Genomic DNA, 22,494 nt, shown 5'->3' with positions numbered 1-22,494 from the left:
CTGGAGCAGGCTGGCTGCCCACACGGCTTCCTGGGCAAGGCCTTGTGAGCTCCTCGCCGGTGTGGCCACGCAGCGGTCATCTTGTAACCCTGCCATAGCCGAGGTGATGCTGGCGTGGGTGAAGGAGCCTCCACGTCCTTCTGGTGGTGCTGCATCCGCTGAGCACGCAGCACAGGCCTTGCTTTGTGGAGTTCCTGTGTAATTATCTCCAGCATCGATAGGCAGGACTCTTTCAAGCAGATCTTAAAGCCGTGCTGCGTGGTAACTAGCTGTTTATCTGACAGCGTGGATGTTTTTCCTGCGAGAGTCAGCAGTTTGCTGAAATAACAAAACTTAATGATAAAGAGGTGTTGGAAAGTACTCGAGCTAGTAGTAGGATTTGTAAGGGAAGCGTATCATCTAACATATGCTGCTCTGCCTTTCACCGAGGAAAAAACGTTTCTCAAAATAGTCTTCCTTGCTCCTTCGTCTAATTTACTTGGGTTTATTTCTAGAATCAAAATGAGAATGTCATTTTGATGTGATACAGCCTTTATAGTAAGTGCAAATCCATATGAGTAGGATGCATCTTGTGCTTCATAGCCAAGGCAAGCTGTACAGGGTGACACTTTTAAGAGTATTTGGGTTGTCTTAAGATAGGAGGTGGTTTCCACCATGAAGTTAGTGTGCCCAGGGATGGAGTACATGAGAAGCAGTGGGTAGGCTTCATGGCAGCTCGTTCAGTTGCATTTGCACTGCAAATTCAAGGGCTAGAAATGCCTCACTATAAGAATGCTTGCTGCACAGTAATCTGTGTAGTGTTACATCAAGTAATCAAGTTATTTAAGGCGGATTGAGCGTCAGGGGAAGGTATACTTATGGCACACAAATGTATTGTCCATTTATCTTTGCTGTTCAGTTCTAAGACTGTCCTCTTAAAAACATGGAGCATGCTGCATCGTGGAGATGAGACGGGAGTCATGGAAGACTTAACGTCACTGGTGACAGAGCTGCCCTGACTTGGGCTACGTGTAAATGAGATGTTCCAGAAATAACAGTAAAGCTTTGCTTTTTATTTCTCTTCTAGCAACCCTCCGCTCAGTGAGGAAATGCTGCCTCCAGGGGAGTGGATGTGTCACCGCTGCACTGTGCGCCGAAAGGTAAAGTCTCTTGTAACAACTGTGCTCCCTGCCCTTCCGACTGTCTATCTGAAATGTGAACCCTTTATTTTAAAATTTCCTCTCCCCTTAATGTGAATGTACACGCCACCAGAATTGCTCTTTGTGGTTAGGGTCGTAAAGGGGGCTTTGTTAGGAACAGGCTGCAAGAAAGCCAAGGTGTCTTGATGAGATTGTCCTGGTATTTTTTAATGTTGCTACTAAGAACCACAAAACTGAAGTGCCTGCTATGTTTGTGTCAAGCTGTGCCTTTTAACCTGCTTTCCTTTTCTCCCATTCTGGAAGGGAGGGAGAACTGAGGCACAGAGGGAAGGGCTCTCATGCTGGAGGAGGTGAGCTGTGTTCAGGTCAAACAGGTGGCCTGATAATGTAGCTTTGGCATCAGGGCTGTGATTCTGGTTAATGTGCGTTTTTTAGGAGTGTGACTTCACAGCAGTTGCACATCAGCAGAGGGTGAAATCACAGTGAGTTGTGATTTCCTGGGCTGTTGAACAGGATGGGGAGGAGATGACTGGGCAAGATTGTGGCTTGTCTTATTTTCCTTGATACTCTTTCTCCAGGAAGCTGTCTTGCACAATGTAAACATCTTACTGCTGTGAGTACGTAAGACTGCGTACCAGAGGATTTAGAAACTGTACCAACCAACTAGTAACTGTTCCCTTAAAGTGACACCCAGAACAGATTTGAAGAAAACTCTGTACTCAGTCTTTTGTTCCCGAAGCTATTTCCTTGTTCTGTTTCCAGGGTACTGTTCAGTCATCTGCTAACAGCACAGAGGAGGGTCACAAATTTAAAAACAAATAAACACCACAACACCAACGAAAAGAATTCTCTATTAAAAATTGTCTGATAACACTTCTCTCCTTTTACAGACCACTTCATAGTGATCTTGTAGATTGGTGACGCTGGCACTGGAGCAGTTCAGCTGCCGCTACCAGGCCATGCAGCTGCCCCCTTCTCTTGCAAAAATGGATCCTTCAGTGATTGCCATGTATTGTTTTCCTCTGCTGCAGTCCTCTCTGCCCACCTTGTTCAAGAGCCCTGGCGTCAAGAGATAGTGTGCTGGTTTTATGTTGTGCTTGTGTTCTCAAGCTCCTTGTTCTGTAATGGGTTCAGATGCACTGCCAGGGTTAATAGACTGTGTCGACAATGAGTGGTCTACCATGGAGTTTCTCAGTGTTGGCTAGCAAAGTAAACAGAGTTGTCTGATCTGTCAAGTGTTTAGGACTAGAAGCTGTGAAACATTGTCCTGATGTGGACTCAAATGCGGCTGTCCTGAAAGGAGAGACATGCTAATTTTCCTCCCTGTGCTTGGTTCCCTTCAGCTGGTTTGTCATCTGTGTGTTAGCTGCAAGCAAATTGGTTTTGCTAGGTCAAGGCTTTATGGTGACTTCACGGGGGAAGTCGCAGAAAGTGGCTGAAGCCTTTTCAGATGCTGTTTGTCTTCGATTGCTTATTTGTCAAGGTTGATGTGCTTTGTTTGTGGCCTCCATGATAAGCCTGCCTATTCATGTCGTGCAGAAGCGAGAACAGAAGAAAGAGCTGGGGCAGGTAAATGGATTGGTGGACAAATCTGGGAAAAGGACCACCTCCCCAACCAGTGACGCAGACCTCTTGGACAGGTCTAGCAGCAGCATCAGGGCTAATGCGCATGCCAGGATCTTGGAAAGGAGAGCGAGCCGGCCTGGCACTCCCACATCCAATGCCAGCACCGAGACCCCCAACTCGGAGCAGAATGATGTCGATGAGGACATAATTGACGTGGATGATGACTCTGCCATTGCAGAAATGGACTGTGGGCAGCCCCAGCTGAAGCGACCCTTTGAGCTTCTTATTGCTGCTGCCATGGAAAGGAACCCAACGCAGTTCCAGTTGCCGAATGAACTGACCTGCACCACAGCACTTCCAGGTGAGCGTTGGTAAAGGTGTCTGCAGTTGCATCCTGCTGCCAAATTGCCTTTTCTCCCCTCTTTGCTCCTTGGTAGCTGTGCTTTTGGTGATGCTGTCTGGTGAAAATAGAGTGCAGAAGTGCCCCTGGTCCTCATACAACAGCAGGTGGCCTCTTGGCTTCCCCAGTGGGAATGCTGCTGGGAGTTCCACCTCCTTGAAATAGATGTTTTCTGTATTCGGCCTAGTCTAGATCATTGATCTGAAGAAAAAGTTTCCAGTTGTCCAAATACTTGATTTTGACTCTAGGTACAATAGCTTAGTCGAGTAACAGCGTAATTGTTTCAGTGACATCCTGTGCCTTAAGCTTAAAGTATGTCTGCCTTTAAAGCCCATTTCTGTCACTTGACTCTAGATTTAGTGGTTGATAAGGGCTCCTTAAGCAGTTCTTTCCTGCCTTTTCTGTTTGCCTCTGCCTGAGAAGATTATGTGTATCAGCCAGGAAGCGAATCTCTGCTATGTGGGTAACCCAAAGCCTTTTAAAATTTACTTTCAGGTACTAGCAAGAGGAGGAGAAAGGAAGAAACCACAGGAAAGAACGTCAAGAAAGCACAACACGAGTTAGACCACAATGGTTTGGTTCCCTTGCCGGTCAAAGTCTGCTTCACATGCAACAGGTACGTAACTCTTCCAGGGAAGCTCACTCTTCCAGGGAAGCCCGTTGGTGTAGCTGCACCCTTCACGGGAACAAAGTTCTTGATGAAAAGAGCAAACTATCTGTTACCTTTTCCATTCCCTGTCAGTTCTCGCTTTACAATCTGCTAAACAAATGGAGGAATAATTGTCCTTGCTAAATAACAAATGCTTAGTGACAAGTATAGGTGTGGCTTCTGCAGTCCTGCATGGCTGTAAAGGTTTTAAAGTGTAGTCTGAAAAGAGCGAGCTGTATTGCCTTCAGTGTTTTTCTACAAGGAAGACTTCTAGTGATGGTTGTTTAGACAACTGAGATGTTTGTTTATGGTTTGTGAAGGAGATATGTGAGGAGGTGACCTTTAGGAAATAGAAATCTACAGAGAGATACAAGCCCAAGGCAAACAGGAGTATTGTGCTGAAATAGTAAATCTTAGAACTAGTATAAAATACTGCTGTGCTCTTTTATAACTGCAGAAATAAAAGCACCGATAAATCCTGGCTCAAAATGTCAGCAGAACCAAAAAACTTTATTTCAGGAACCCGGTCAGGGTGGGTTTCTGGAATGAAGCTGGAGACTCAGGTGGGCTTTTGTGGGGAACGGCTGATGGCTTTGTCATAGAATTGACTGCTTAGAGAACCCAGAGCAGTGGGGGTGGTAGCTTTCTGGAGTTTGAGGTGTGTTCTGAGAACATCTCAGGCTTATTGAAGTAAATGTCCCAGCTTCACACAAGGTTGGTCTGAGGAAAATTGTGACAACCTGCGATTTCCTTTGGATCTCTGAATTTTGCTCTAAATGAAGCCATTCAGAACTAACGCACAAGGTCAACTTGAGAAGTCTCTTATGTGACTCAGACAGGTTTTTGCAGCTTTCCAGCAATGGGATCTCCTCCTGCCAAAGGACTTCTGTTGAACCAAGGAACCCTCGTGTATGGGCAGGTCCTTTTGCCCTGAGTGGGCCTTGCAGAAGGTCCATATAGATCGAGTTACAAATCTGAAGCCTAATTTTAGATGCAAGTAACACAGCGTTAGGGGAGTTGGTGGGGAAAGATAAGCCGAAGTGGCCAGCCGAGCCTGCCTGCACGTTCAGTTAATGCTCTGCTTTCTGCGTGGGAAATAAGATATGGCTCTCTCTTTGCAGGAGTTGCAGAGTGGCACCTCTCATTCAGTGTGATTATTGCCCACTCCTGTTCCACATGGATTGTCTGGAGCCACCTCTTACTGCCATGCCTCTGGGTAGATGGATGTGCCCAAATCACATAGAGCACGTGGTGGTAAGCAGGACTATGATTGCAGTATGGTAACCGGATGCTGGAGTGGAACCTGGCAGGTCCATTAAAGGACAAAGTACAACAAATGTAAAACAGCTTCCGAGCTCTTATTGCTCCCTGTAACGCTTGTAAAGCTCCTGCTGCAAGCAACACGCTCTCCAAAGGAATATGATGCTGCTCGCTGCAATAAAATATAAGGATGGGGGAACTCCTTCCCGTAACTGAAGCTGACAGCTCAGATTGTGACTCACTGGCAGCTTGTCTAGTTTTCAGACTGGACTTCTTAAGATCTAGATGAGCTTCCAGAACTGTGATACAAAGCAGCACAGTGCTACAAATAGGGGAAGTAATTCTTTGCATGCTTAACCCAAAAAGCGTTCATTCCAAGCGGGAGCTTTCATTTGTGGAAGAGCATTGTACTTGAGACTAAATACTCAGGAAACAGGGGGCTGGAACAAAGGGCTTGTGCCCAGAGAAACTGCTTCTGAGAGCATTGATGCTACTTCGGAGGCCTCTAAGTGCTTTTGTATTCACCTCCAGCAATGTGCCCTTTAACAGAAAGGGTTAGTGCCGCAGGAAGCGAATAGTCTAAAGCTGAGCTGATGCTGTACTGCCAGTGCTACAAGGCGTTATGAGAGTCTTAGGGTGCCTTAGTGACCTGCAGATCCCTAACTTCTGTGGCATTATCTGATCACCCAGCTGAACCAGAAGAACTTGACCCTGAGTAATCGGTGCCGAGTATTTGACCGGTTCCAGGATACCATATCTCAGCATGTTGTCAAAGTGGATTTCTTAAACCGAATCCATAAGAAACATCCTCCGAATCGCAGAGTTCTTCAGTCAGTGAAGAGAAAGGGTTTGAAGGTGAGTGTCAACAAGTAGGTACTGGCAGAATTCCCCACGCGCGTGCTTTAGTTTGGAAGGGAATCCGGCGTGCCCCATAGGGATCGCCTTGTCGGGGCAGGAGGAAGAAGGTGGGGTCTGAATAAACGTGTGGTGAGAGGTCTGGAAGTCAGCAGTCAGAGCAGTTTTCACTACGTGTAGGATTTAAGAAGCTCGTTTTCCAGCAACCGTAACGCTCAGCTCTTAGGAGCAAGCCTGTAAATCTGACACAGGCACGAGAAGTACAACACAAACCCATTGAAGGTGGCACTGGAGGCAGAATCTGGGCTGCCGCATGTTCCCTGTTAAACCACAAAAAGCATTTTCTGCCAGAATGCCTGAAAAATGCCATATAGGTATTTTAAACGTTTCCCTTCTTACCTCGCCTTTTCTTTGCGTGACTTTTTTTTATGCTGGAGCCACCACGTTATGCTGAAGTCATGCCTGACCTAAGGGAATGAAACCTATTAATTTCAGCATAGTTGCATTAAATTAAAGTACTCGGCACTTGAAACTTCTAATGTATTGTCTGCAGGGTTCCTCTGGGTCAGAAAGCAGCAAACACAAGGCACAGTGCTGGTTAGGCACTTCATTTAACCAGTCATTCTTGAGTAATTGTTCTCATGTGTCATCTTCTTTCTCCACAATGTAGGTTCCTGATGCTATAAAGTCCCAATACCGGCTTCCGCCCCCGTTACTTGCGCCTGCAGCAATTAGAGACGGCGAGCTGATCTGTAACGGGATCCCCGAGGAACCCTTGCAGAAGCACCTTTTGAACACTGAGCACTTAGCCAGCCAGACAGAACAACAGGAGGTAAATGAAGTCAAAATGCTTGGACTCTGTAGTCGCTTCGGTACGACGGTCCTCTTCCATTTCAGTCGTGATCAGAGCAGTTGTCTAGGAAACCGGTCTCAAAATCGTGTGTCTGAAGGTGATAGCTCGTCTTGGTTCTGACACTTTTGCCCATTAAAACTTCATTTCGGCTTTGCAGCTGAAATGTAAAGCTCCTCGTTTGACACTTCAGGAAAGTGGTGAGAGAGTCGCCTGGTCTGAACAGCGGAGTTGAGGGCTTTCTGTCTAGATGTCAGTTTTATTTCCTGGCTGAGGGGAAATACTTTCCCCTTTGATTATGTAAGGCTGCTCTCTGACACGTTTGTGTGTTAACGTCACATTTCTGGGCTGCTTTTTATTGCCGATAGCCTCAGATTTTCAAATCAAGGTCAAGTGAGTGTTCAAGTCTTGCATGAAATTTCTTGCTGGATTCAGCAAGGCGAAGGCACGTTGCTTTGCCATCGGTTCTGTGGTCTGATTCCTGTTACCTCGGACAAGGTTCTTATATATGGCATGGGCACGTTCACCGTGAAGCTTAAAAATTTAAGTTTTTTGGTCGTCTTCTACCTGGTGTAGAAGAAAAGGTGCTCTCCACCCCTGCAGGTGGCTCCCAGTAACGTGAGGTAGATCAGCATTTCTTCCCAGCGTGAAACAGAGTAAGCTAGAGGGTTTTCTTTGGAGAGAAGCCCGTGTCAGTGGAAAATACGTACATAGCTAGCTGAAAAGTTTGCAGTGCTTTAAATGTGAAGTGAGGGGAGTGTCTGCTGCCTTCCCTCTCCTGTAATCTCAGCTCCTCGTTGTACTGTCCCCAGCACAGAGATAAACAGCACTTAATTTTGGACATGCACGTGTATGTCTGAACCAAGACTTCTCCTGGTGCTAGATGAGCACCAGAACAGATGCTGAGCGCTCTGCAGCAGTCGGGCAGCTGGATTTCTGCGGGCTGGGGGGGACGATGGGGTGGCTGAGGCTTGGAGCACTGTCTGCTTGTAGAACTAACGTGCTTTTTCTTTTTTCTGTCTTCTTCCCAGTGGCTCTGTAGTGTTGTTGCGCTCCAGTGCAGCATATTGAAACATTTATCTGCTAAGCAGATGACTTCGCTTTGGGACTCTGAGCAAACAGAGAAGGCTGATATTAAGCCTGTTATCGTGGCAGACGGCGCACTCGCCAACCCTTACCAGGCAGCTGACAAGGCACCCACACCTTCCCTCTATTCCATGTCATCCTGCACCTCAGGGATTACCACTCAGAATTCCTTGAGCTCCTCGCAACCCCAGCAGACTTTGTCACAGGAAGAGGTCAACTGCAGCTCCTGTATAGACAAATCCAAGAAGGGGGCTTCTTGCGGGACTTCCAACGGGCCCACAGCCTCTGACGTGAAGGTCAACGGGCCTCATTTCTACGGCGTTTCGTCCGAACCTGCGGCACAGTTGACTGACTCCCAGAGGCTGATGGGGTCGGGTAACACAATCCCCGTTTTGTCGCACCGGCAAACGTGGCCCAGGCCCCTCACGCCCCCAGCGACGTGTGGGCTGCTGAATCACACGATCGGAACCGTCGTCAAAACGGAGAACGTCGCGGGACCCGTTTCTTGTGCACAAAGGGGTTCTGTGCCGGTCACGAGTATGCCTACTTCCATATCGAGCTCCTGTGCCAGCCTGGACACCACCAGCACTTTGCAAAGAAAGAATGTGCAGACGCAGATCGGACCGCCCCTGACAGCAGACCTGCGATCCGTGGGCTCCCCTCTGACTGCCACCAGGGCTCTCACCCCTCCCCAGGCTGCAGGAGATGGGATCTCAGCTGTCGGGTCCACAAACAGATTCTGTTCACCAGCACCACCTTCAGGTAAGGGCCCAAGGGCTGATCCTGGCCCCCAGGGCTGAGAAGGCGTTCAGCTAACCTCGAGGCTCTAGCAGCACGCCCTTGCTTAATGGGGAATTCGGCTTTCTGTAGAGAGCAGGGGGAAGTTTAGGTCTTCTATGTCCTAGGTCCCTCCATGGGATGCAGGGAACTCCACCCTGAGAAGCAGGGTGATAGATCCAATTGGTTCTGGAAAGCAGCAGTGGGTGTAAATCCTGCTCTCAACATCTCAACAGCTGGCTGCTCTAAAGGACTGGCTGGTTGCGAGGCAGGCCTTTCCCAGAACAGCTCTCCTGCACCTCTCATCTCTGTCCTGGTGATGGTTGCGTCCTCTGGTACGGAGGTATTAGAAATCTTCAGCTGCACAGCCTCGATGTTAGAGAAATGTGGGTTTGGGGCGTTGTGGTGTGCTCAGTGCCTGCCAGTCTGCTCACACGGGGCAGTCACGGGCTGGATGTACTGCTTCTGCCCTGGGTTACAGCTCAGAACCTTGCTGCTGAGGTTCCTGCACCCATTCATCAGTATAAAACCATCAAGTCAAAGATGTTGGGAGGAGAGGGCGGGAGTAACGGCCCATAATTCGTAAATTTTGCTGGAATAAGCTCTCACTTGAAGCCTTCTCCTCCTCCCTTCGCCCCAGCAGCTCTAACCTCAAGCCGTTAGCCCCCTCGTGCAGGCTGGGTTGGAAGCAGTGGCTGGAAAGCAAGCGCCAGAGCTGTCACTTCTCCTGCAGTCCTTGCTCAATGGCAGGCTTGGGTGGAGCAATCCAGGCAGCGCAGGCACCATCTTTTATTGTTCTTTACAAAAAAAAATTATTACAGGCAGCTTCTGGGTTTTATCTCGTGTTTGGAAGCAGTCCCCAGAGCACTTGGTCTCCTTGCTTATTGCCAAACAAACCGAGTTACCCCAGGGCTGTTAGTTGGTGCCCTGCTTAGACGTGCAAGGCTGGGGGGCCTTTAGGAGGAGGAAAGAAAAGGGGCTGTGCTGTAGGAAGCCTCTTCCTTGTGGCTTGAAAAGCACTGCAAACCAACCCCTTCATCATTTTGCAGCTACTTAAGATGTTAAATTTCTCCTAGCGTGAAGTTTGGGTTCCGCTAAACCATCATTTGGATGCAGTTTCTCTTGGGAAAGGCGTAAATGTGTTCAGATGGACTACATCTAACACCACACGTGTGTGCTTACATCTTAAATGGTGCTCTGCAGAGCGGGTGCAAACTGACAAAAATACAAATGATTTGTGACCCTTTTTTTCATAAGCTTCAGGCTTACCGTAGCTCTGAGCAGACCAGCTTGAGAAGAACTGGTATCGACCATGCCTTAAAGGGATTTTGCTTCCTGGCATTTGCCTCTTTGGGCTGCGCAGTCACTGCCGAGGCAGTGGGATTGTATTTGGTGGATAATAAATCCTGCCAACGACTGTCACATTCCTACCAGGCAGCACACTGCACCCCGCAGCCGATAATCATCCAGAAATCAAAAGGATGCAGCAGACGTGCTTTTTTTTCTGCATGTTCAGGCCTAGACCCAGCCACTTGGCAAAGGTTTAGCCAGCTCTTGGAGCTGCTGGGGGCTCGGTGCTCATCTTCCCGGCCTCTGTAGCATGACATCGCTTGCAGCCTCTCATCGCTGCTCCTTCAGACGGGGGAGCAGAGCCTTAAAATATTTAGGTGCAGAGCCCGAGAGCTGATCCTGAGTTCGAGGCACACGCTAATCCTTCTGCGAGGGGCCGAAAGCACTCGGCCTGTAACTCGGGCCTTTTTTCAAAGCGTGGCTCCGAGCAGAATTAATCATTCTGAGCAGCGTGGAAGCTGCGAGCAGCCCGAGGGGCTGGGTGCATGTCTGGCGAACGTCACAGTGACATATCTTCTCTGCACCATCTTTCTCTGTAGATGGTAAGGTCAGTCCCAGCACCTTATCCATAGGAAGCGCTTTAACTCTGCCCTCATCACTCACTTCAAACTCCGCAGCTATGCTGGACCTCAGCAGTTCCCTGAAAGCGTTTGTGGACGGCGGTGAGTATTTAGTTCGTTCTCAGTCTTCTGCTAGCCCTGCCTGTTTGCTTCCCGAGCGCCCAGGCTCTGCTTCAGGAGAAGCTCCGAGATGAAAGGGTTGCAGTCAGGTGAGGGAGGGGCTGGAAATGCCTTCCCTTAAATACCACAGCTTCCCTGCTCGGAGCGTTGCCAAGGCAGCGAGGCCAATGAAGTGTTCCTGCCTGAAGCTTTTCTGGGGAACAATCACGGTGCTGTTGCACGGGCTGCTTTCCAGGTGGGATCCGCGTGCAGAAACCTGCAGCCCTGCCGTGCCCTGGTGCTGCCTGCACCCCGCAGGGCTTCCCGACGTGCAGGAAGCCCACGGCTCCCCATCGTGCCATCGAGCGGTCACCCGGCTCGTGAGGCTTTACTGGCTCCGTTAATTTTCCGATTGATTTCTGCTTCTGTCAGTCGTCTCCTGGACTGGCATCATTTTTTTTTATTTTTATTTTTTATTCTCCTTTTGTTGCACTTGGCAAGAAATGCAGAGTCTTAGCAGAGCGACGTGAGGAGGAGGAGATTGCTACCCAGCACGGCAGGCTGTCGCCGGTGCCTGCTTCTGAACAAGAGCCTTTCTGGCGTGGTCACCCTCTTTTCTTGGGTGAGCCCCGACTGCTCCCCTCGGCCGGGCTGCCTCTCTGCTCTCGGGAAGGGCCCTCGTGGCTCTGCTTCTTCTGCCTGCTGTTTGACCTGCTGCTGACGTGGAGAAGAGGTCGGGCAGCCTGCTTTTTCTCCCAGAAGGCAGATCTCCGTGGGGCTTCGCAAACGGGATCACTCCGCAGCTATCAGCAGCAGATCTGCCTCAAAGCTGGTTGAAAATCTTGCCTGAATTACCTTGTTTTGGTTAATTGACCCCGCGCGTGACTCAAGAAGGAGCGTGTAGCTGCCCCAGAGTGGTTTCTGCTTTCCTCTGCAGCACAGAGCCAGCCTTTCTGGCTAGGAAATGAAGGACCCAACCCGCTGCCAAAAGGGGCAACGTCCACCTCTGCAGACCTGTTGCTTCTGAGCTGAAACAGCAGATTTTCAGTTTATCAGACCTCGTTGCCCTGAACTTGTGCTTGCTGCCCGAAGTACAGCTTTCTAGCCGGAGCTGACGCTCTCCTCACGTGCTGCTCACGTGAGGTGTTGGTATGAAGCCTGACCGCCTGTACGTAACGTTCTTGTGTTGCAGGATTTGGCAGTCTTTGCTGGAGAAGCAAATGGCACGCTGGAAAATGGGACGGTTAAATCCAGCTCAGATGGCACCCTGTCCGCGAATCACTTGACTAATTGCTTTTTGTTTGTTAACAGAGATTGAGATAAATATGCTGGATGAGCAGCTGATCAAGTTTCTGGCCTTGCAGAGAATACATCAGCTTTTCCCTTCCAAAGCTCAGTCTCTAGCAAGCGGTGTCAGTGCCCATCAGCAGTCTCCCGTGGCAAACCACGTCGAAGGTAAGAGCAGCCCTAGAGCAGTCGGTTTGGGTTGAGCCGTAGCTCTCTGGCATTCCCTTGCCTGTTGGTTGAAGATCTTCCCTCTTTTGGTATCTGCCTGGTGCCACCTCTCAGGCTTCTTTCCTTGCATTTCCTGCTCTGGTTCCCCACTGGCCAGAAAATCCTACAGGTCCCTCTGTAATTATTTTTTTTTTTTCAAATTATAGCAATAAAAACAATCTCCATGGGCCTGAGTTTGGCATTGGCTTTGTTTATGGTCACTTGATTTATGTTATGAACATTACCAACACCTAAATCTGCACGGGGATTGTGCCTTCCTGTTCCTCTGCATGCAGTCAGGATTAATCTGCCCTCAAGCACTAACCGGACAGCCTTGGTGCAGGAGCAGTTGCCTGCTATGGGTTTTGGGGCTAAATACCCAAGATAAGATCTTGGGAAGCCTGCTAGTACCAGTAACCACCTTCTGAAACTCTCTGCCTGCCTGCTGTAGCATCGCAGCATTCACTAAACACTTTGTCAATCTTTTTGAGCCCTGTTGTAGGATGCAGCACCAGGCTGTGCTTGGAGCTGCTTTCCTGTGCTGCCCTGAGAATCCTTCAGCAGCCTCCCTCCCAAAAGGCAGCTTGGTGCTGTCTTAACCCCTGGCCCTTTCCGGGCAGGATGATGCATCCAGCTGACTGTTTAGCATTGCTGATGAAATAAAAATCAGATCTAAAACCTCTAGTGAGCCCTGTTGAGTCAGCAGAGCTGGACAGCTGAAAGGACTCTGCAGGGCAGCTGCACAGAGATGGGAGGCTGCGTGTTTCTGCTGTATTAAGCACTGCACATCCAACCCCACTGTTCTTGACACAGGTGACTCTGCAAACAATCTCTTGTAATCCTCATGTTCTGTTCTTTGATACCATGCTCCTGCTGCAAAACTACCACCCAGATGTGCTATCAGAAGAGGCTCTGCGTAAGGGGCTTATCTCCAAAAGGCAGCTGCTGAAATCCTGGCAGGCCTGTGGGGTCTGGAGTGTGATCTCTGTTCCACAGAAGACCATTTTCTGCCCAGTTCACTGGGGCATGGGAGAAGGTGTGATTTGAACTTTGCTGCCAGGGAGCTGCTCTGGAGGCTCAGTCCTGGACCCCGCTCAACCCGTGTGGTTTTCCTGCAGCTTCACTGGAAGCTGAATCTCAGCTGCTCAGTTGGTGACGTTCACCAATTATTATTTTTTTTTTAAAGTGGTGCTTTTACAGCAAGAGGCAGGTCTTTGATTACCCAAACCGGGAGAGATTAAGAAAGAAGCTGGTGGCAGGAAGCTTGTGTTCTCCCCAGCACGGCTCCGTTGTGCTCACTCCACGATTGCGTGGCTTGTGTGGGTAACTGGGAAGAACAATTTTCCCTGGTGACAAAGATGTTTAATCCACACGCATTCCTAGAGGGTTGGGAAACCTTTAGGCCAAAGCTGCCTGCGTCCCTCTTAGGATCGGTGCTTTCTGGAGAGCCTGGCGTCAAGCAGCCTGTGTAGCTGATAAGATTGTTCAAGTCCTTTCTCTTTTATCTTGCAGCGCAAAGAAAGGAAGTGCAAGCCCGGGCTGTGTTCTATCCTCTGATGGGCTTGGGGGGTGCAGTCAATATGTGCTATCGAACCCTCTACATCGGGACAGGTGAGTGGCTTTTTCCCCAGCGTGACCTCTAAGATTCAGGGTGGTTCTTCCCAGCCCTCCCTGATTATTTGCCAAGTGGGCGTTGAAGAAAACGGACCCAAACGGACCCCTTTTGCTAACAAGAAGGGTGGAAATTCCTCATCCACTTGAATCTTCCACCTTTGTAACAGCAGGATGGCTCCTAGAGGTTAACTGCCTGATGGAGAGGAGAGTTAAGGGTTGCTTGTGGGTTTTATTTCTCTGCTTAGATTCTTTTGGCGCTCCAGAAAGGCCCAGCAACACCAAAATACTCTGCAGCCTTCCTGCCTCGTGCAGCCCCAACCCTCCCTTCCCCCACTGAAACTTTGTTCGTGGCTTATCGCAGCATTATTCATGCAGGCCTGGGAGTGCGGACAAAGGCAGTTGCTCCCCTGTTGTTTTGCTAATTGAAGTTTAATTCTGTCTGTTGTTCTCTGCTGCCTGACAGGTTTTTTTTCTTTTTTTCCCTGAAATAAACCCAGTATTTTTGTCCTCCCCATTGCCAGGAGCTGATATGGATGTGTGCCTTACAAGCTATGGTCACTGTAACTACGTGTCCGGCAAACATGCCTGCATATTCTACGATGAGGTGAGTGCCTGAGTCCTTTTTTTTTATTTTATTTTTTTTTATTTGGCATGCATGGCAGTGAGAGCTGGAGATGCAGGCAGCAGGTTGTCTTTGTGTGGTGCTCCTTTGTGGGCTACAAAGTAAGAGCCAGAGCTGTGAATGGTTTCACTCCAGTGAAGGCTGCGTCAGCATTTTCTGTCAAACCCCTTTTCTGAAGCACAGAGCTCTGCCAGCAGGATTTCTCTGAGCTAACTGCTCGTGGACAAAGACTGACCACAAGTAAGCACTGTCACCGCTGGCATCCAGGGGAAGAAGAAAAAAAAATCATGGAAATGGTTCGATACTTTTTGATGCAGCTGTGCTAATAAAAGCTAAGCTTTACTTGCCTACGTAGAACCTCGACGGGAACAAAACAGGGAGCTGCTTCATGCCTCTTATTTAACTAAAGTTTTAGTTAAGCTCTCAGTGTAAACAGAGGTCTACGGTTGCCTCTTAACTACAGGCCAGAGATGAGTTTGTTCTTGAAGTGAACAGACTGGTCTGCCAATAAAAGTGCCACCGGAGATGTCTCTTAGCATGGCAACAGTTTTTGAAGCCAGGTAGTCTTTTCTGTCCCCATTTGTCAACCAGCTGCTGTGCAGGATCCAGGATTAACCCACAAACTGCTTTAGCTGCTCCTCGGGTGCACTACAAGCTCCAGAGCCCGAGTGGTAATGGGATCCAGATCCTAAATGTGAGCCGAAGCATCTCCTCACAGCGGTCGATCCGAAGGAATCACTGAACTTGTTCTGTCCTTTGGAGACCTTCCCGTGGTTGTGGTTGCTCTAAAAAGAGGCAGAGCTCTCCTGCTTAGCTCTGTCTACAGTTTCTGGCCTGGGCGTTTGCAGTCCGAGCCCATTACTTGAAAACTTGCTCCCCTGTGCATGGCAAGTTTTTGTAACTCGACTGAAGTTCCATAGCCCTGGCAGGACAAGCTCTTGCTGTCAGATGATTCCTCTGAGCTAACCTGGAATCTCTTCTATGCTGTCGACATCCTCTGCAGAGTTCAGTTGAGTGTTAGGCTGCTGGTGTCATGCTCTATGTCACGGTAATGTCTCCTGGCATTTCGGCCTTCGTGGAAGGTTTGTAAATCCAAGCCACCCTACCCCATGTCTGCTGCTGCACACCGGTACCCCTCTGTTCATCTTGTGCCTGCTTCCCAAAGCACACCTCTTCCTGCCAGGCACGGGACTAAGCCACACTAGGCACAAACTTAGCCTGTTAAAACAGCGTGCTTGCTGTGCACGGATCAGCTGGAATCCATTTCCAAAAGATCTGTCGGTTCAAGTGCAGCAGGTAAAACCCACTCCTCTTCAAAGCTGCCCGGCCCTATTTGCCTGCTGGGAAGCATCCTGGGCAGCAGCTGGTTGGGAAGCCAGCTGTGCTGTGAGCCGTGTACCAGCTTAGGGGTGCTGCTCTCTGAAGACAGAACTCAATTTAATGTCTCCTATTTTACCATCAACAGCTGTAGGGAGGGAGGGGTTCATGTTTCAGTCCTCCCGATGGGCAGAAGCCTTTCTGACCTGGTGTCTTTATTCCTCCTCCTCCCTCGTTTCAGAATACGAAACATTACGAGCTGTTGAACTACAGTGAGCATGGGACGACCGTGGACAACGTCCTCTATTCGTGTGACTTCTCGGAGAAGATGGCGCCCACTCCTCCCAGCAGTATTGTTGCCAAAGTGCAGAGCGTGATAAGTGAGTGTGGAGACGGGGCCGGCCCCACATGGGGGAGCTGCTGGAGGGGGACAGGAGCGGGTGCACGTCGCTCCTCCTCGGGGCTGCTGCACCTCTCGGGGGTCTCTCCTTTCCTCTGCAGCCCTGGCGTCAGCCTCTTGCTGCTGAAATGCCTCACGGCTGCAGGGTTTTGCTCCTGAGGCACCCCAGCAGCAGTCCCCGTTGATGAAAACAACCTCCTGGCTCCGTCCAGCCTGTACCTGACGTCGCTTTTCCTTTTTCCAGAGCGCCATAAAAGCAGGAAGCAGGAAGAGGAGCCGCATGAAGAAGCCACTGTGATGAATTCGCAGGCACAAGGGCAGCATCGGAAACCCTGCAACTGCAAAGCCAGCAGCTCCAGCTTGATAGGGGGCAGCGGGGCCGGCTGGGAGGGCACGGCCCTGCTCCACCACGGCAGTTACATCAAGCTGGGCTGCCTGCAGTTTGTGTTCAGCATTACCGAATTTGCGACCAAACAGCCCAAGGGGGACACTGCCTTAGTACAAGACATGGACTTGGAGGAGAAGCTTTCTCTGAAACCCCACCAGGTGCCCGTGCTGCGGTCCAACTCTGTTCCCTAGGAATTGTAGGAAGAGAGCTTTGGAGCAAGGGGAACGCCCTCAGACTCTTGCAATGCAAAAATGTACAAACCGAGGTGGGATTTTCTATGTCAGCCCAGAGACTGTTCACACGCCGTTTGCATGAAATGAAGAACGTTTAACTTTTTTTAATTTTTCTTTTTTGCTCAAGTTTTAGGGGCATTTGCACATATATTTGTACTATACATTTCATTTTAAAAGGAAAAACTGCAGCGAGAGCAGGACGCGTCAGAGCGAGGGGCGACCGCTGTCTGACTCGAGGACTCTCTCTGACAGATAGTTCCCATGCAGTTGTAAAATAATCAGAAACTTGTTCTATTTTGTGCCAGTGACAATAGTTTTATATTAAAAGAGAAATACAGTTTTCATACAGCAAATCTATACAATATCATTGTTTTATTTAATGTAAAGAAGCGCTCTTCTTCCCACAGTTATTTTTTTTCCCATCCCTCCCTGCTATGGTTGCACTACAAGTAGCTACTGTGTATTATGGGCAGTGAGAAATGAGTTCTTTTCCTGGTGTCCATCCTCTTTTTTTTTTTTTTTTTTTTATTTCGAATAAGGAAAAGTGTTGGGATTCTGTGTAAATACATCAGTGATGGCATTTTCAATGTTTTAAAGCTGTGTACAGTGCTACATGTGGTATGACGTTCCTCAAATTGTCTTATTGTAGCAGCTCGTTTGTCGTAACCTGTCTGTCTCTTTTGTTTATAAGCCACCCCCCTCCTCGCCCCCCCCCGCAGAACAGCTAGCTCCACTGTACATAGTAATTGTAACGTTTTAGACTTTACAGAAACTTTCCTGTATTCTGTATATAAAAACAAATACTTCACATCCCGTTCTCTGCCTGTCTGTCTTCACTCTGTGCCCACCACCCGGGGAGACGGGGGGCGGGGGGGGGGGGAACCTCATTTTCCCCATTCCAGGCCTGGAGGAGGGAGGGCTGCACACCTCCAGCCTTATTTTTTTTTACCGTTTTACCCTCTTTTCCACCCATCCTGCTGCAACCACCCAATGCTCCCCAGCAGCTCGCCTTGCTCCGGGGGCCAAATTCCAGCTGCGGGTGCGAGCAGCGCAGCACCCCCCCCCGGTGCCCTCCTCTTCCTCCTCCTCCTCCTCCTCCCGCCGGGGCTGCCGGGAGGCCGGGGCCGGGCCGGGCGGCTCCGGGGCTGCTCCTGCAGGCGGCGCAGAGCCGGGAACGGAAAAACCGGGGCCGGGCATGGGGTGGGCGCTGCTGGGCGCGGGGCTGCTGCTGGCGCTCGGCGTCCTCCTGCGCCACCGCTTGCGCGCCCCCGTTCAACCCCGCTCCCGACCCGATCTGCGGGGCCGCACGGCCATCGTCACGGGTGAGCGGCACGGTACGGACCGGGAACGGCCCGGTACGGCCCCCCCCCGGGGGTTTATAACCCCCCCTCCCATTCTTTCCCGTGCTTTATAGGGGGGAGCGGTGGCATCGGCGAGGCCACGGCGCGGGGCCTGGCGCGCTGCGGGGCGCGCGTGGTGCTGGCTGCGCGCTGTGCGCGGCGCGGGGAGGCGGCGGCGCGCCGCATCCGCACGGTGAGAGCGCCCCCCCCCCGCCCGCACACACACCCCGAAACCCCATAAAGCCCACCCCCACAGGGGGACGTCCCCGGGCATCCCAATAAGTAACCCCCCCGGGCACCCCGCTGCACCCCCATGGATGGCCCTTGGGCACCATCGCCACCGTGCCCACCCCAGACACCCCCGGTGCACCCCCCGGTACCCCTCATGCACCCCCCCAGTGCCCCCACACACCCCAATTGCACCCCAAGGGCACCCCCTCGACACCCCAATATCCCCCATGGGACAGCCCGCTGCACCCCCCACCCCGAGCGCCCCCCTGAGTACCCCCAGTGCACCCCCCAGGCCTTCCTGGTGCACCCCTCTGGGACATCCCTGGTGTACCCCCCCCAACACGCCCAGTGTACCCCGCCACCTCCAAAATCCCCCCCCGGCACCCCTAGGACACCCCCATGGGACATCCCTGGGCACCCCCAGGACATTCCTTGGGCACCCTGACAGCACATCCCCAGTGTACCCCCCCCAAACACCCCCAGTACCCCTCCCCATACACCCCCAGTAACCCCCAAGTACTCCCAGTATCCCAACATACACCCCCAGTACCCCCTAAGTACTCCCAGTGCCCCCCATAGGCCCCAGTACCCCCACAAGTACTCCCAGTACCCCCCATACACCCCCAGTATCCCCCGTACACCCCAGTACCCCCCATACACTCTCAGTACCCCCCATACACCTCCAGTATCCCCCCAAGCACCCCCAATACCCCCCCATACACCCCCAGTATCCCCCCAAGCACCCCCAGTACCCCCCCCATACACCCCCAGTATTTCCCCAAGCACCCCCAGTAACCCCCTATACACCCCCAGTACCCCCCATACACCCCCAGTATCTCCCCAAGCACCCCCAGTACCCCCCATACACCCCAGTACCCCCCTATACACCCCCAGTATCCCTCCCAAACACCCCCACGGGACACCCCAAAACACCCCCAGCACCCCCCCCGCTGCACCCACAGGAGACGGGGAACCCGGAGGTGCTCTTCATGCCCCTGGACCTGGCCAGCCTGCGCTCGGTGCGCGCCTTCGCCAGCTCCTTCCTGCGCCAGGAGCCCCACCTGCACCTCCTGGTCAACAACGCCGGTGAGCCCCCGGGCTGCACAGGGACCGGGACCCTCCCCACCCCCCTCAAACCATCCCCAAATTTCCCCAACCTCCAGCACCGTCCCCACCGCCCGCTGCCCCTCCGCAGGGGTGAGCGCCGGGGGGACGACGGAGGACGGCTTCAGCCTCACCTTCCAGGTCAACCACCTGGGCCACTTCTTGCTCACCCAGCTGCTCCTGGAGCGGCTGCAGCGCAGTGCTCCCAGCCGCGTGGTCATCGTCGCCTCCTCCGCGCACCGCGCCGGCCGCCTGAACCCCGCCGCGCTGGGCCGCCCGCCCCCCGGCCCCCTGCCCACCTTCCAGGGCTACTGCGACAGCAAGCTGGCCAACGTGCTGCACGCCCGCGAGCTGGCCACGCGCCTGCAGGGCACCCAGGTGACCGCCTACGCCGTGCACCCAGGTAGGGCCCCGCCGGGCGCAGCGTCCTTCATGCGGTGCCTGCGTTGCACCTGTGAAGAGCACGGGGTTTTTGCTTTGTGCACGGTGCAGGCTGTGCTCAGAGAAGTTTTTTGCACAGAGAATTCCTTTGCGTGGAGCATCCCTTTGCACGTTGCGCCCTTTGCATGATGCCTTTTTTGCACAGCGCATCCTTTCCATGGATCATCCTGGGTGCAGCGCATGCTTTGCATGGTGTGTCCTTTTGCACGGTGCATCCCTTTGCTTGGGCCGTCCTTTTGCATGGAGCAGCCCTCTGCACAGCTCAGCTTTTGCACAGGGTCCCTTTGCATAGAGCATCCCTTTGCACGTTGCACCCTTTGCATGATGTGTTTGTTGCACGGTGCACCCTTCACATGGAACATCCCTTCTGTGCATGCTTTGCATGGCACATCCCCGTGCATGATGTGTCCTTTTGCAAAGCGCCTGCCTTTGCGTGGACCATCCTTTTGCATAGAGCATCCAACAAAGCTCACCTTTTGCACAGGGTCCCTTTGCACAGTGCATTCCATTGCACATTGCACCCTTTGCATGATGCCTTTTTTGCACAGCACATCCTTTGCATGGAACATCCTTGGTGCAGTGCATGCTTTGCACGGCCCATCCCCTCGCATGGTGTGTCCTTTTGCATCCCTTTGTGTGCACCGTCATTTTGCATGGAGCATCCCTCTGCACAGCTCACCTTTTGCACAGTGCATCCCTTTGCATGACGCATCCCTTTGCACAGTGCACTCCCTGCACAGCGCATCCTTTTCACACAGAGCACCGTGCACTGCAGAGCAGCTTTGCAAAGCCGGGCCAGGCTCAGGCACAGGCAGCACCCTGACCAAACAGCACCCTGTGGGCGGGGGGTCCCTTCCCCACCGGGCCTCGTCTGCCACACCGCCCCTTCCCCTCGCCCCAGGCTTCGTCAACACGGAGCTGTTCCGCCACCTCCCGCTCTGGCTGAAGCCTCTCTTCGTGCCCTTGGCCTGGCTGTTCTTCCGCGACACCGCCGAGGGCGCCGAGACCTCGCTGTTCTGCGCCACGCAGGAGGGCCTCGAGCGCTTCAGCGGCCGCTACTTCGCCGACTGCTGCCTGCAGGAGCCGTGGCCCCACGCCCGCGACGACGCCGTGGCCCGGGAGCTGTGGGAGGCCAGCGAGAGGCTGGTGGGGCTGGCGCCGTGACCCCCCCCCCAGCCCGCTGTCCCCCTCCCTGTGTCCCCCGTGCAATAAAACCGAGCGTCCTGCAACGGCGTCGCCTGCCAGCGGGGTTGGGACGCGGCGAGGTGGAGGTGGTGGAGGAGGTGCCCTCGTTTTGGGGAGGCGGTGGCCGTGTGTGCAGTGCAGGCTGCTTTCCTGCTCCAGCACCGCGGGTTGCAGCGCCCTGAGCTGCCCTGCAGCAGCTGCCGAGCAGCGTGCACGCCTCGCAAGGCAGCACAGCTTCTGTGCACACACACACGGGTCACCCCGCCTTGCACTTGCAGCAAAGCAGCACGTGTAGCCTTGCAGAGTGGGCATGTGCTGCAGTACAGCACGCTCTGCCTTGCACGTACGGGCATAGACAGCCACGTGCTGCACCTCACACAGTGCGTGCCCTGCTTTGCTTGCACATGCACATTCTGCAGTGCATGCACCAGCTTGCTGCAGTGTGCATGCCCCGCCGTGCACACCCTGCAATAAAACATGCCCTGCTGTGTACACACCTGCAAATACTGAAGTGTGCACGCCCTGCAATAAAGCCTGCCCTGCCGTGCACACTGAGCATTGCACACCCAGCCTTGCACACCATAATGCCTGCCTCGCACAACCCACCTTGCACAGCCTGCAATAATGCCTGCCTTGCACACCCTGTCTTGCACACCCAGCCCTGCATACCCTACAGTGACACCTGTCTTGCACACCCCACAATAACACCTGCCCTGCCGTGCACACACATACTGCAGCTTGCACACCCAGCCTTGAACACGCAGCCTTGCACACCCAGCCCTGCACACCCCACAAAACTCCTGCCTTGCACACCCAGTCCTGCACACCATGCAGTAACACCTGCCTTACACACCCACCTTGCACACCCTGCCTTGCACACCCTGCTTTGCACATGCAGTCTTGCACACACAGCCGTGCACACCCACCTTGCACACCCAGCCCTGCACACCCAACACCTGCCTTCCACACCCAGCCTTCCACACCCAGTCCTGCACACCATGCAATAACGCCTGCCTTACACACCCACCTTGCACACCGTGCCTTGCACACGCAGTCTTGCACACGCAGCCGTGCACAACCACCTTGCACACCCAGCCCTGCACACCCCACATAACACCTGCCTTCCACACCCAGCCTTGCACACCCAGTCCTGCACACCATGCAATAATGCCTGCCTTACACACCCACCTTGCACACCCTGCCTTGCACACCCTGCTTTGCACACGCAGTCTTGCACACCCGGCCCTGCACACCCCACGTAACACCTGCGTTGCACACCCTGCCTTGCACACCATGCAATAACACGTGCCTTGCACACCCAGCTTTGCACACCCAGTCTTGCACACCATGCAGTAACGCCTGCCTTGCACACCCTGCCTTGCACACCCACCTTGCACACCCAGCCCTGCACACCCCACATAAGCCCTGCCTTGCACTCTCACCTTGCACACCCGCCTTGCACACCATGCAATAATGCCTGCTTTGCACACCCAGCTTTGCACACCCAGCCCTGCACACCATGCAATAACTCCTG

At 52.5% G+C, this 22,494-nt stretch overlaps 2 protein-coding genes across 6 annotated transcripts in view; both read left to right on the top strand.

The window, feature by feature from the left end:
• PHF12 (PHD finger protein 12) overlaps positions 1-17,197 on the top strand; it is a 30,825-nt gene extending 13,628 nt beyond the window's left edge. For 2 of the 4 annotated variants that reach the window (XM_082776292.1, XM_082776294.1), the window contains exons 3-15: positions 1,067-1,139; positions 2,679-3,066; positions 3,601-3,721; positions 4,876-5,008; positions 5,705-5,869; positions 6,540-6,701; positions 7,751-8,567; positions 10,472-10,594; positions 11,903-12,046; positions 13,598-13,696; positions 14,221-14,303; positions 15,880-16,018; positions 16,283-17,197. In XM_082776292.1, coding sequence (XP_082632418.1) covers positions 1,067-1,139; positions 2,679-3,066; positions 3,601-3,721; positions 4,876-5,008; positions 5,705-5,869; positions 6,540-6,701; positions 7,751-8,567; positions 10,472-10,594; positions 11,903-12,046; positions 13,598-13,696; positions 14,221-14,303; positions 15,880-16,018; positions 16,283-16,617 — 2,782 coding nt within the window. In that variant the 3' untranslated portion in view covers positions 16,618-17,197. The other 2 variants (XM_082776293.1, XM_082776295.1) reach the window with 2 other exon arrangements.
• Positions 17,198-17,774: 577 nt separating this feature from the next.
• Positions 17,775-21,017, top strand: DHRS13 (dehydrogenase/reductase 13). Of its 2 annotated transcripts, none has more exons than XM_082776156.1 (5): positions 17,775-17,993; positions 18,074-18,192; positions 19,193-19,316; positions 19,426-19,737; positions 20,677-21,017. In XM_082776156.1, the coding sequence occupies exons 1-5, from the start codon at positions 17,855-17,857 to the stop codon at positions 20,937-20,939; spliced, it is 957 nt and encodes a 318-aa protein (XP_082632282.1). In that variant the 5' UTR covers positions 17,775-17,854; the 3' UTR covers positions 20,940-21,017. The 2 variants fall into 2 exon arrangements, with proteins under 2 accessions (XP_082632282.1, XP_082632283.1); XM_082776157.1 differs by having other exon boundaries at positions 17,775-17,981; positions 20,677-21,015.
• The last annotated feature ends 1,477 nt before the right edge of the window (positions 21,018-22,494 follow it).

Source organism: Aythya marila (assembly GCF_965140915.1).
Source record: "Aythya marila genome assembly, chromosome: 20".
Taxonomy (NCBI): domain Eukaryota; kingdom Metazoa; phylum Chordata; class Aves; order Anseriformes; family Anatidae; genus Aythya; species Aythya marila.
Note: the sequence above shows the minus strand (reverse complement) of the source record. Positions and strands in the feature narration are given on the sequence as shown.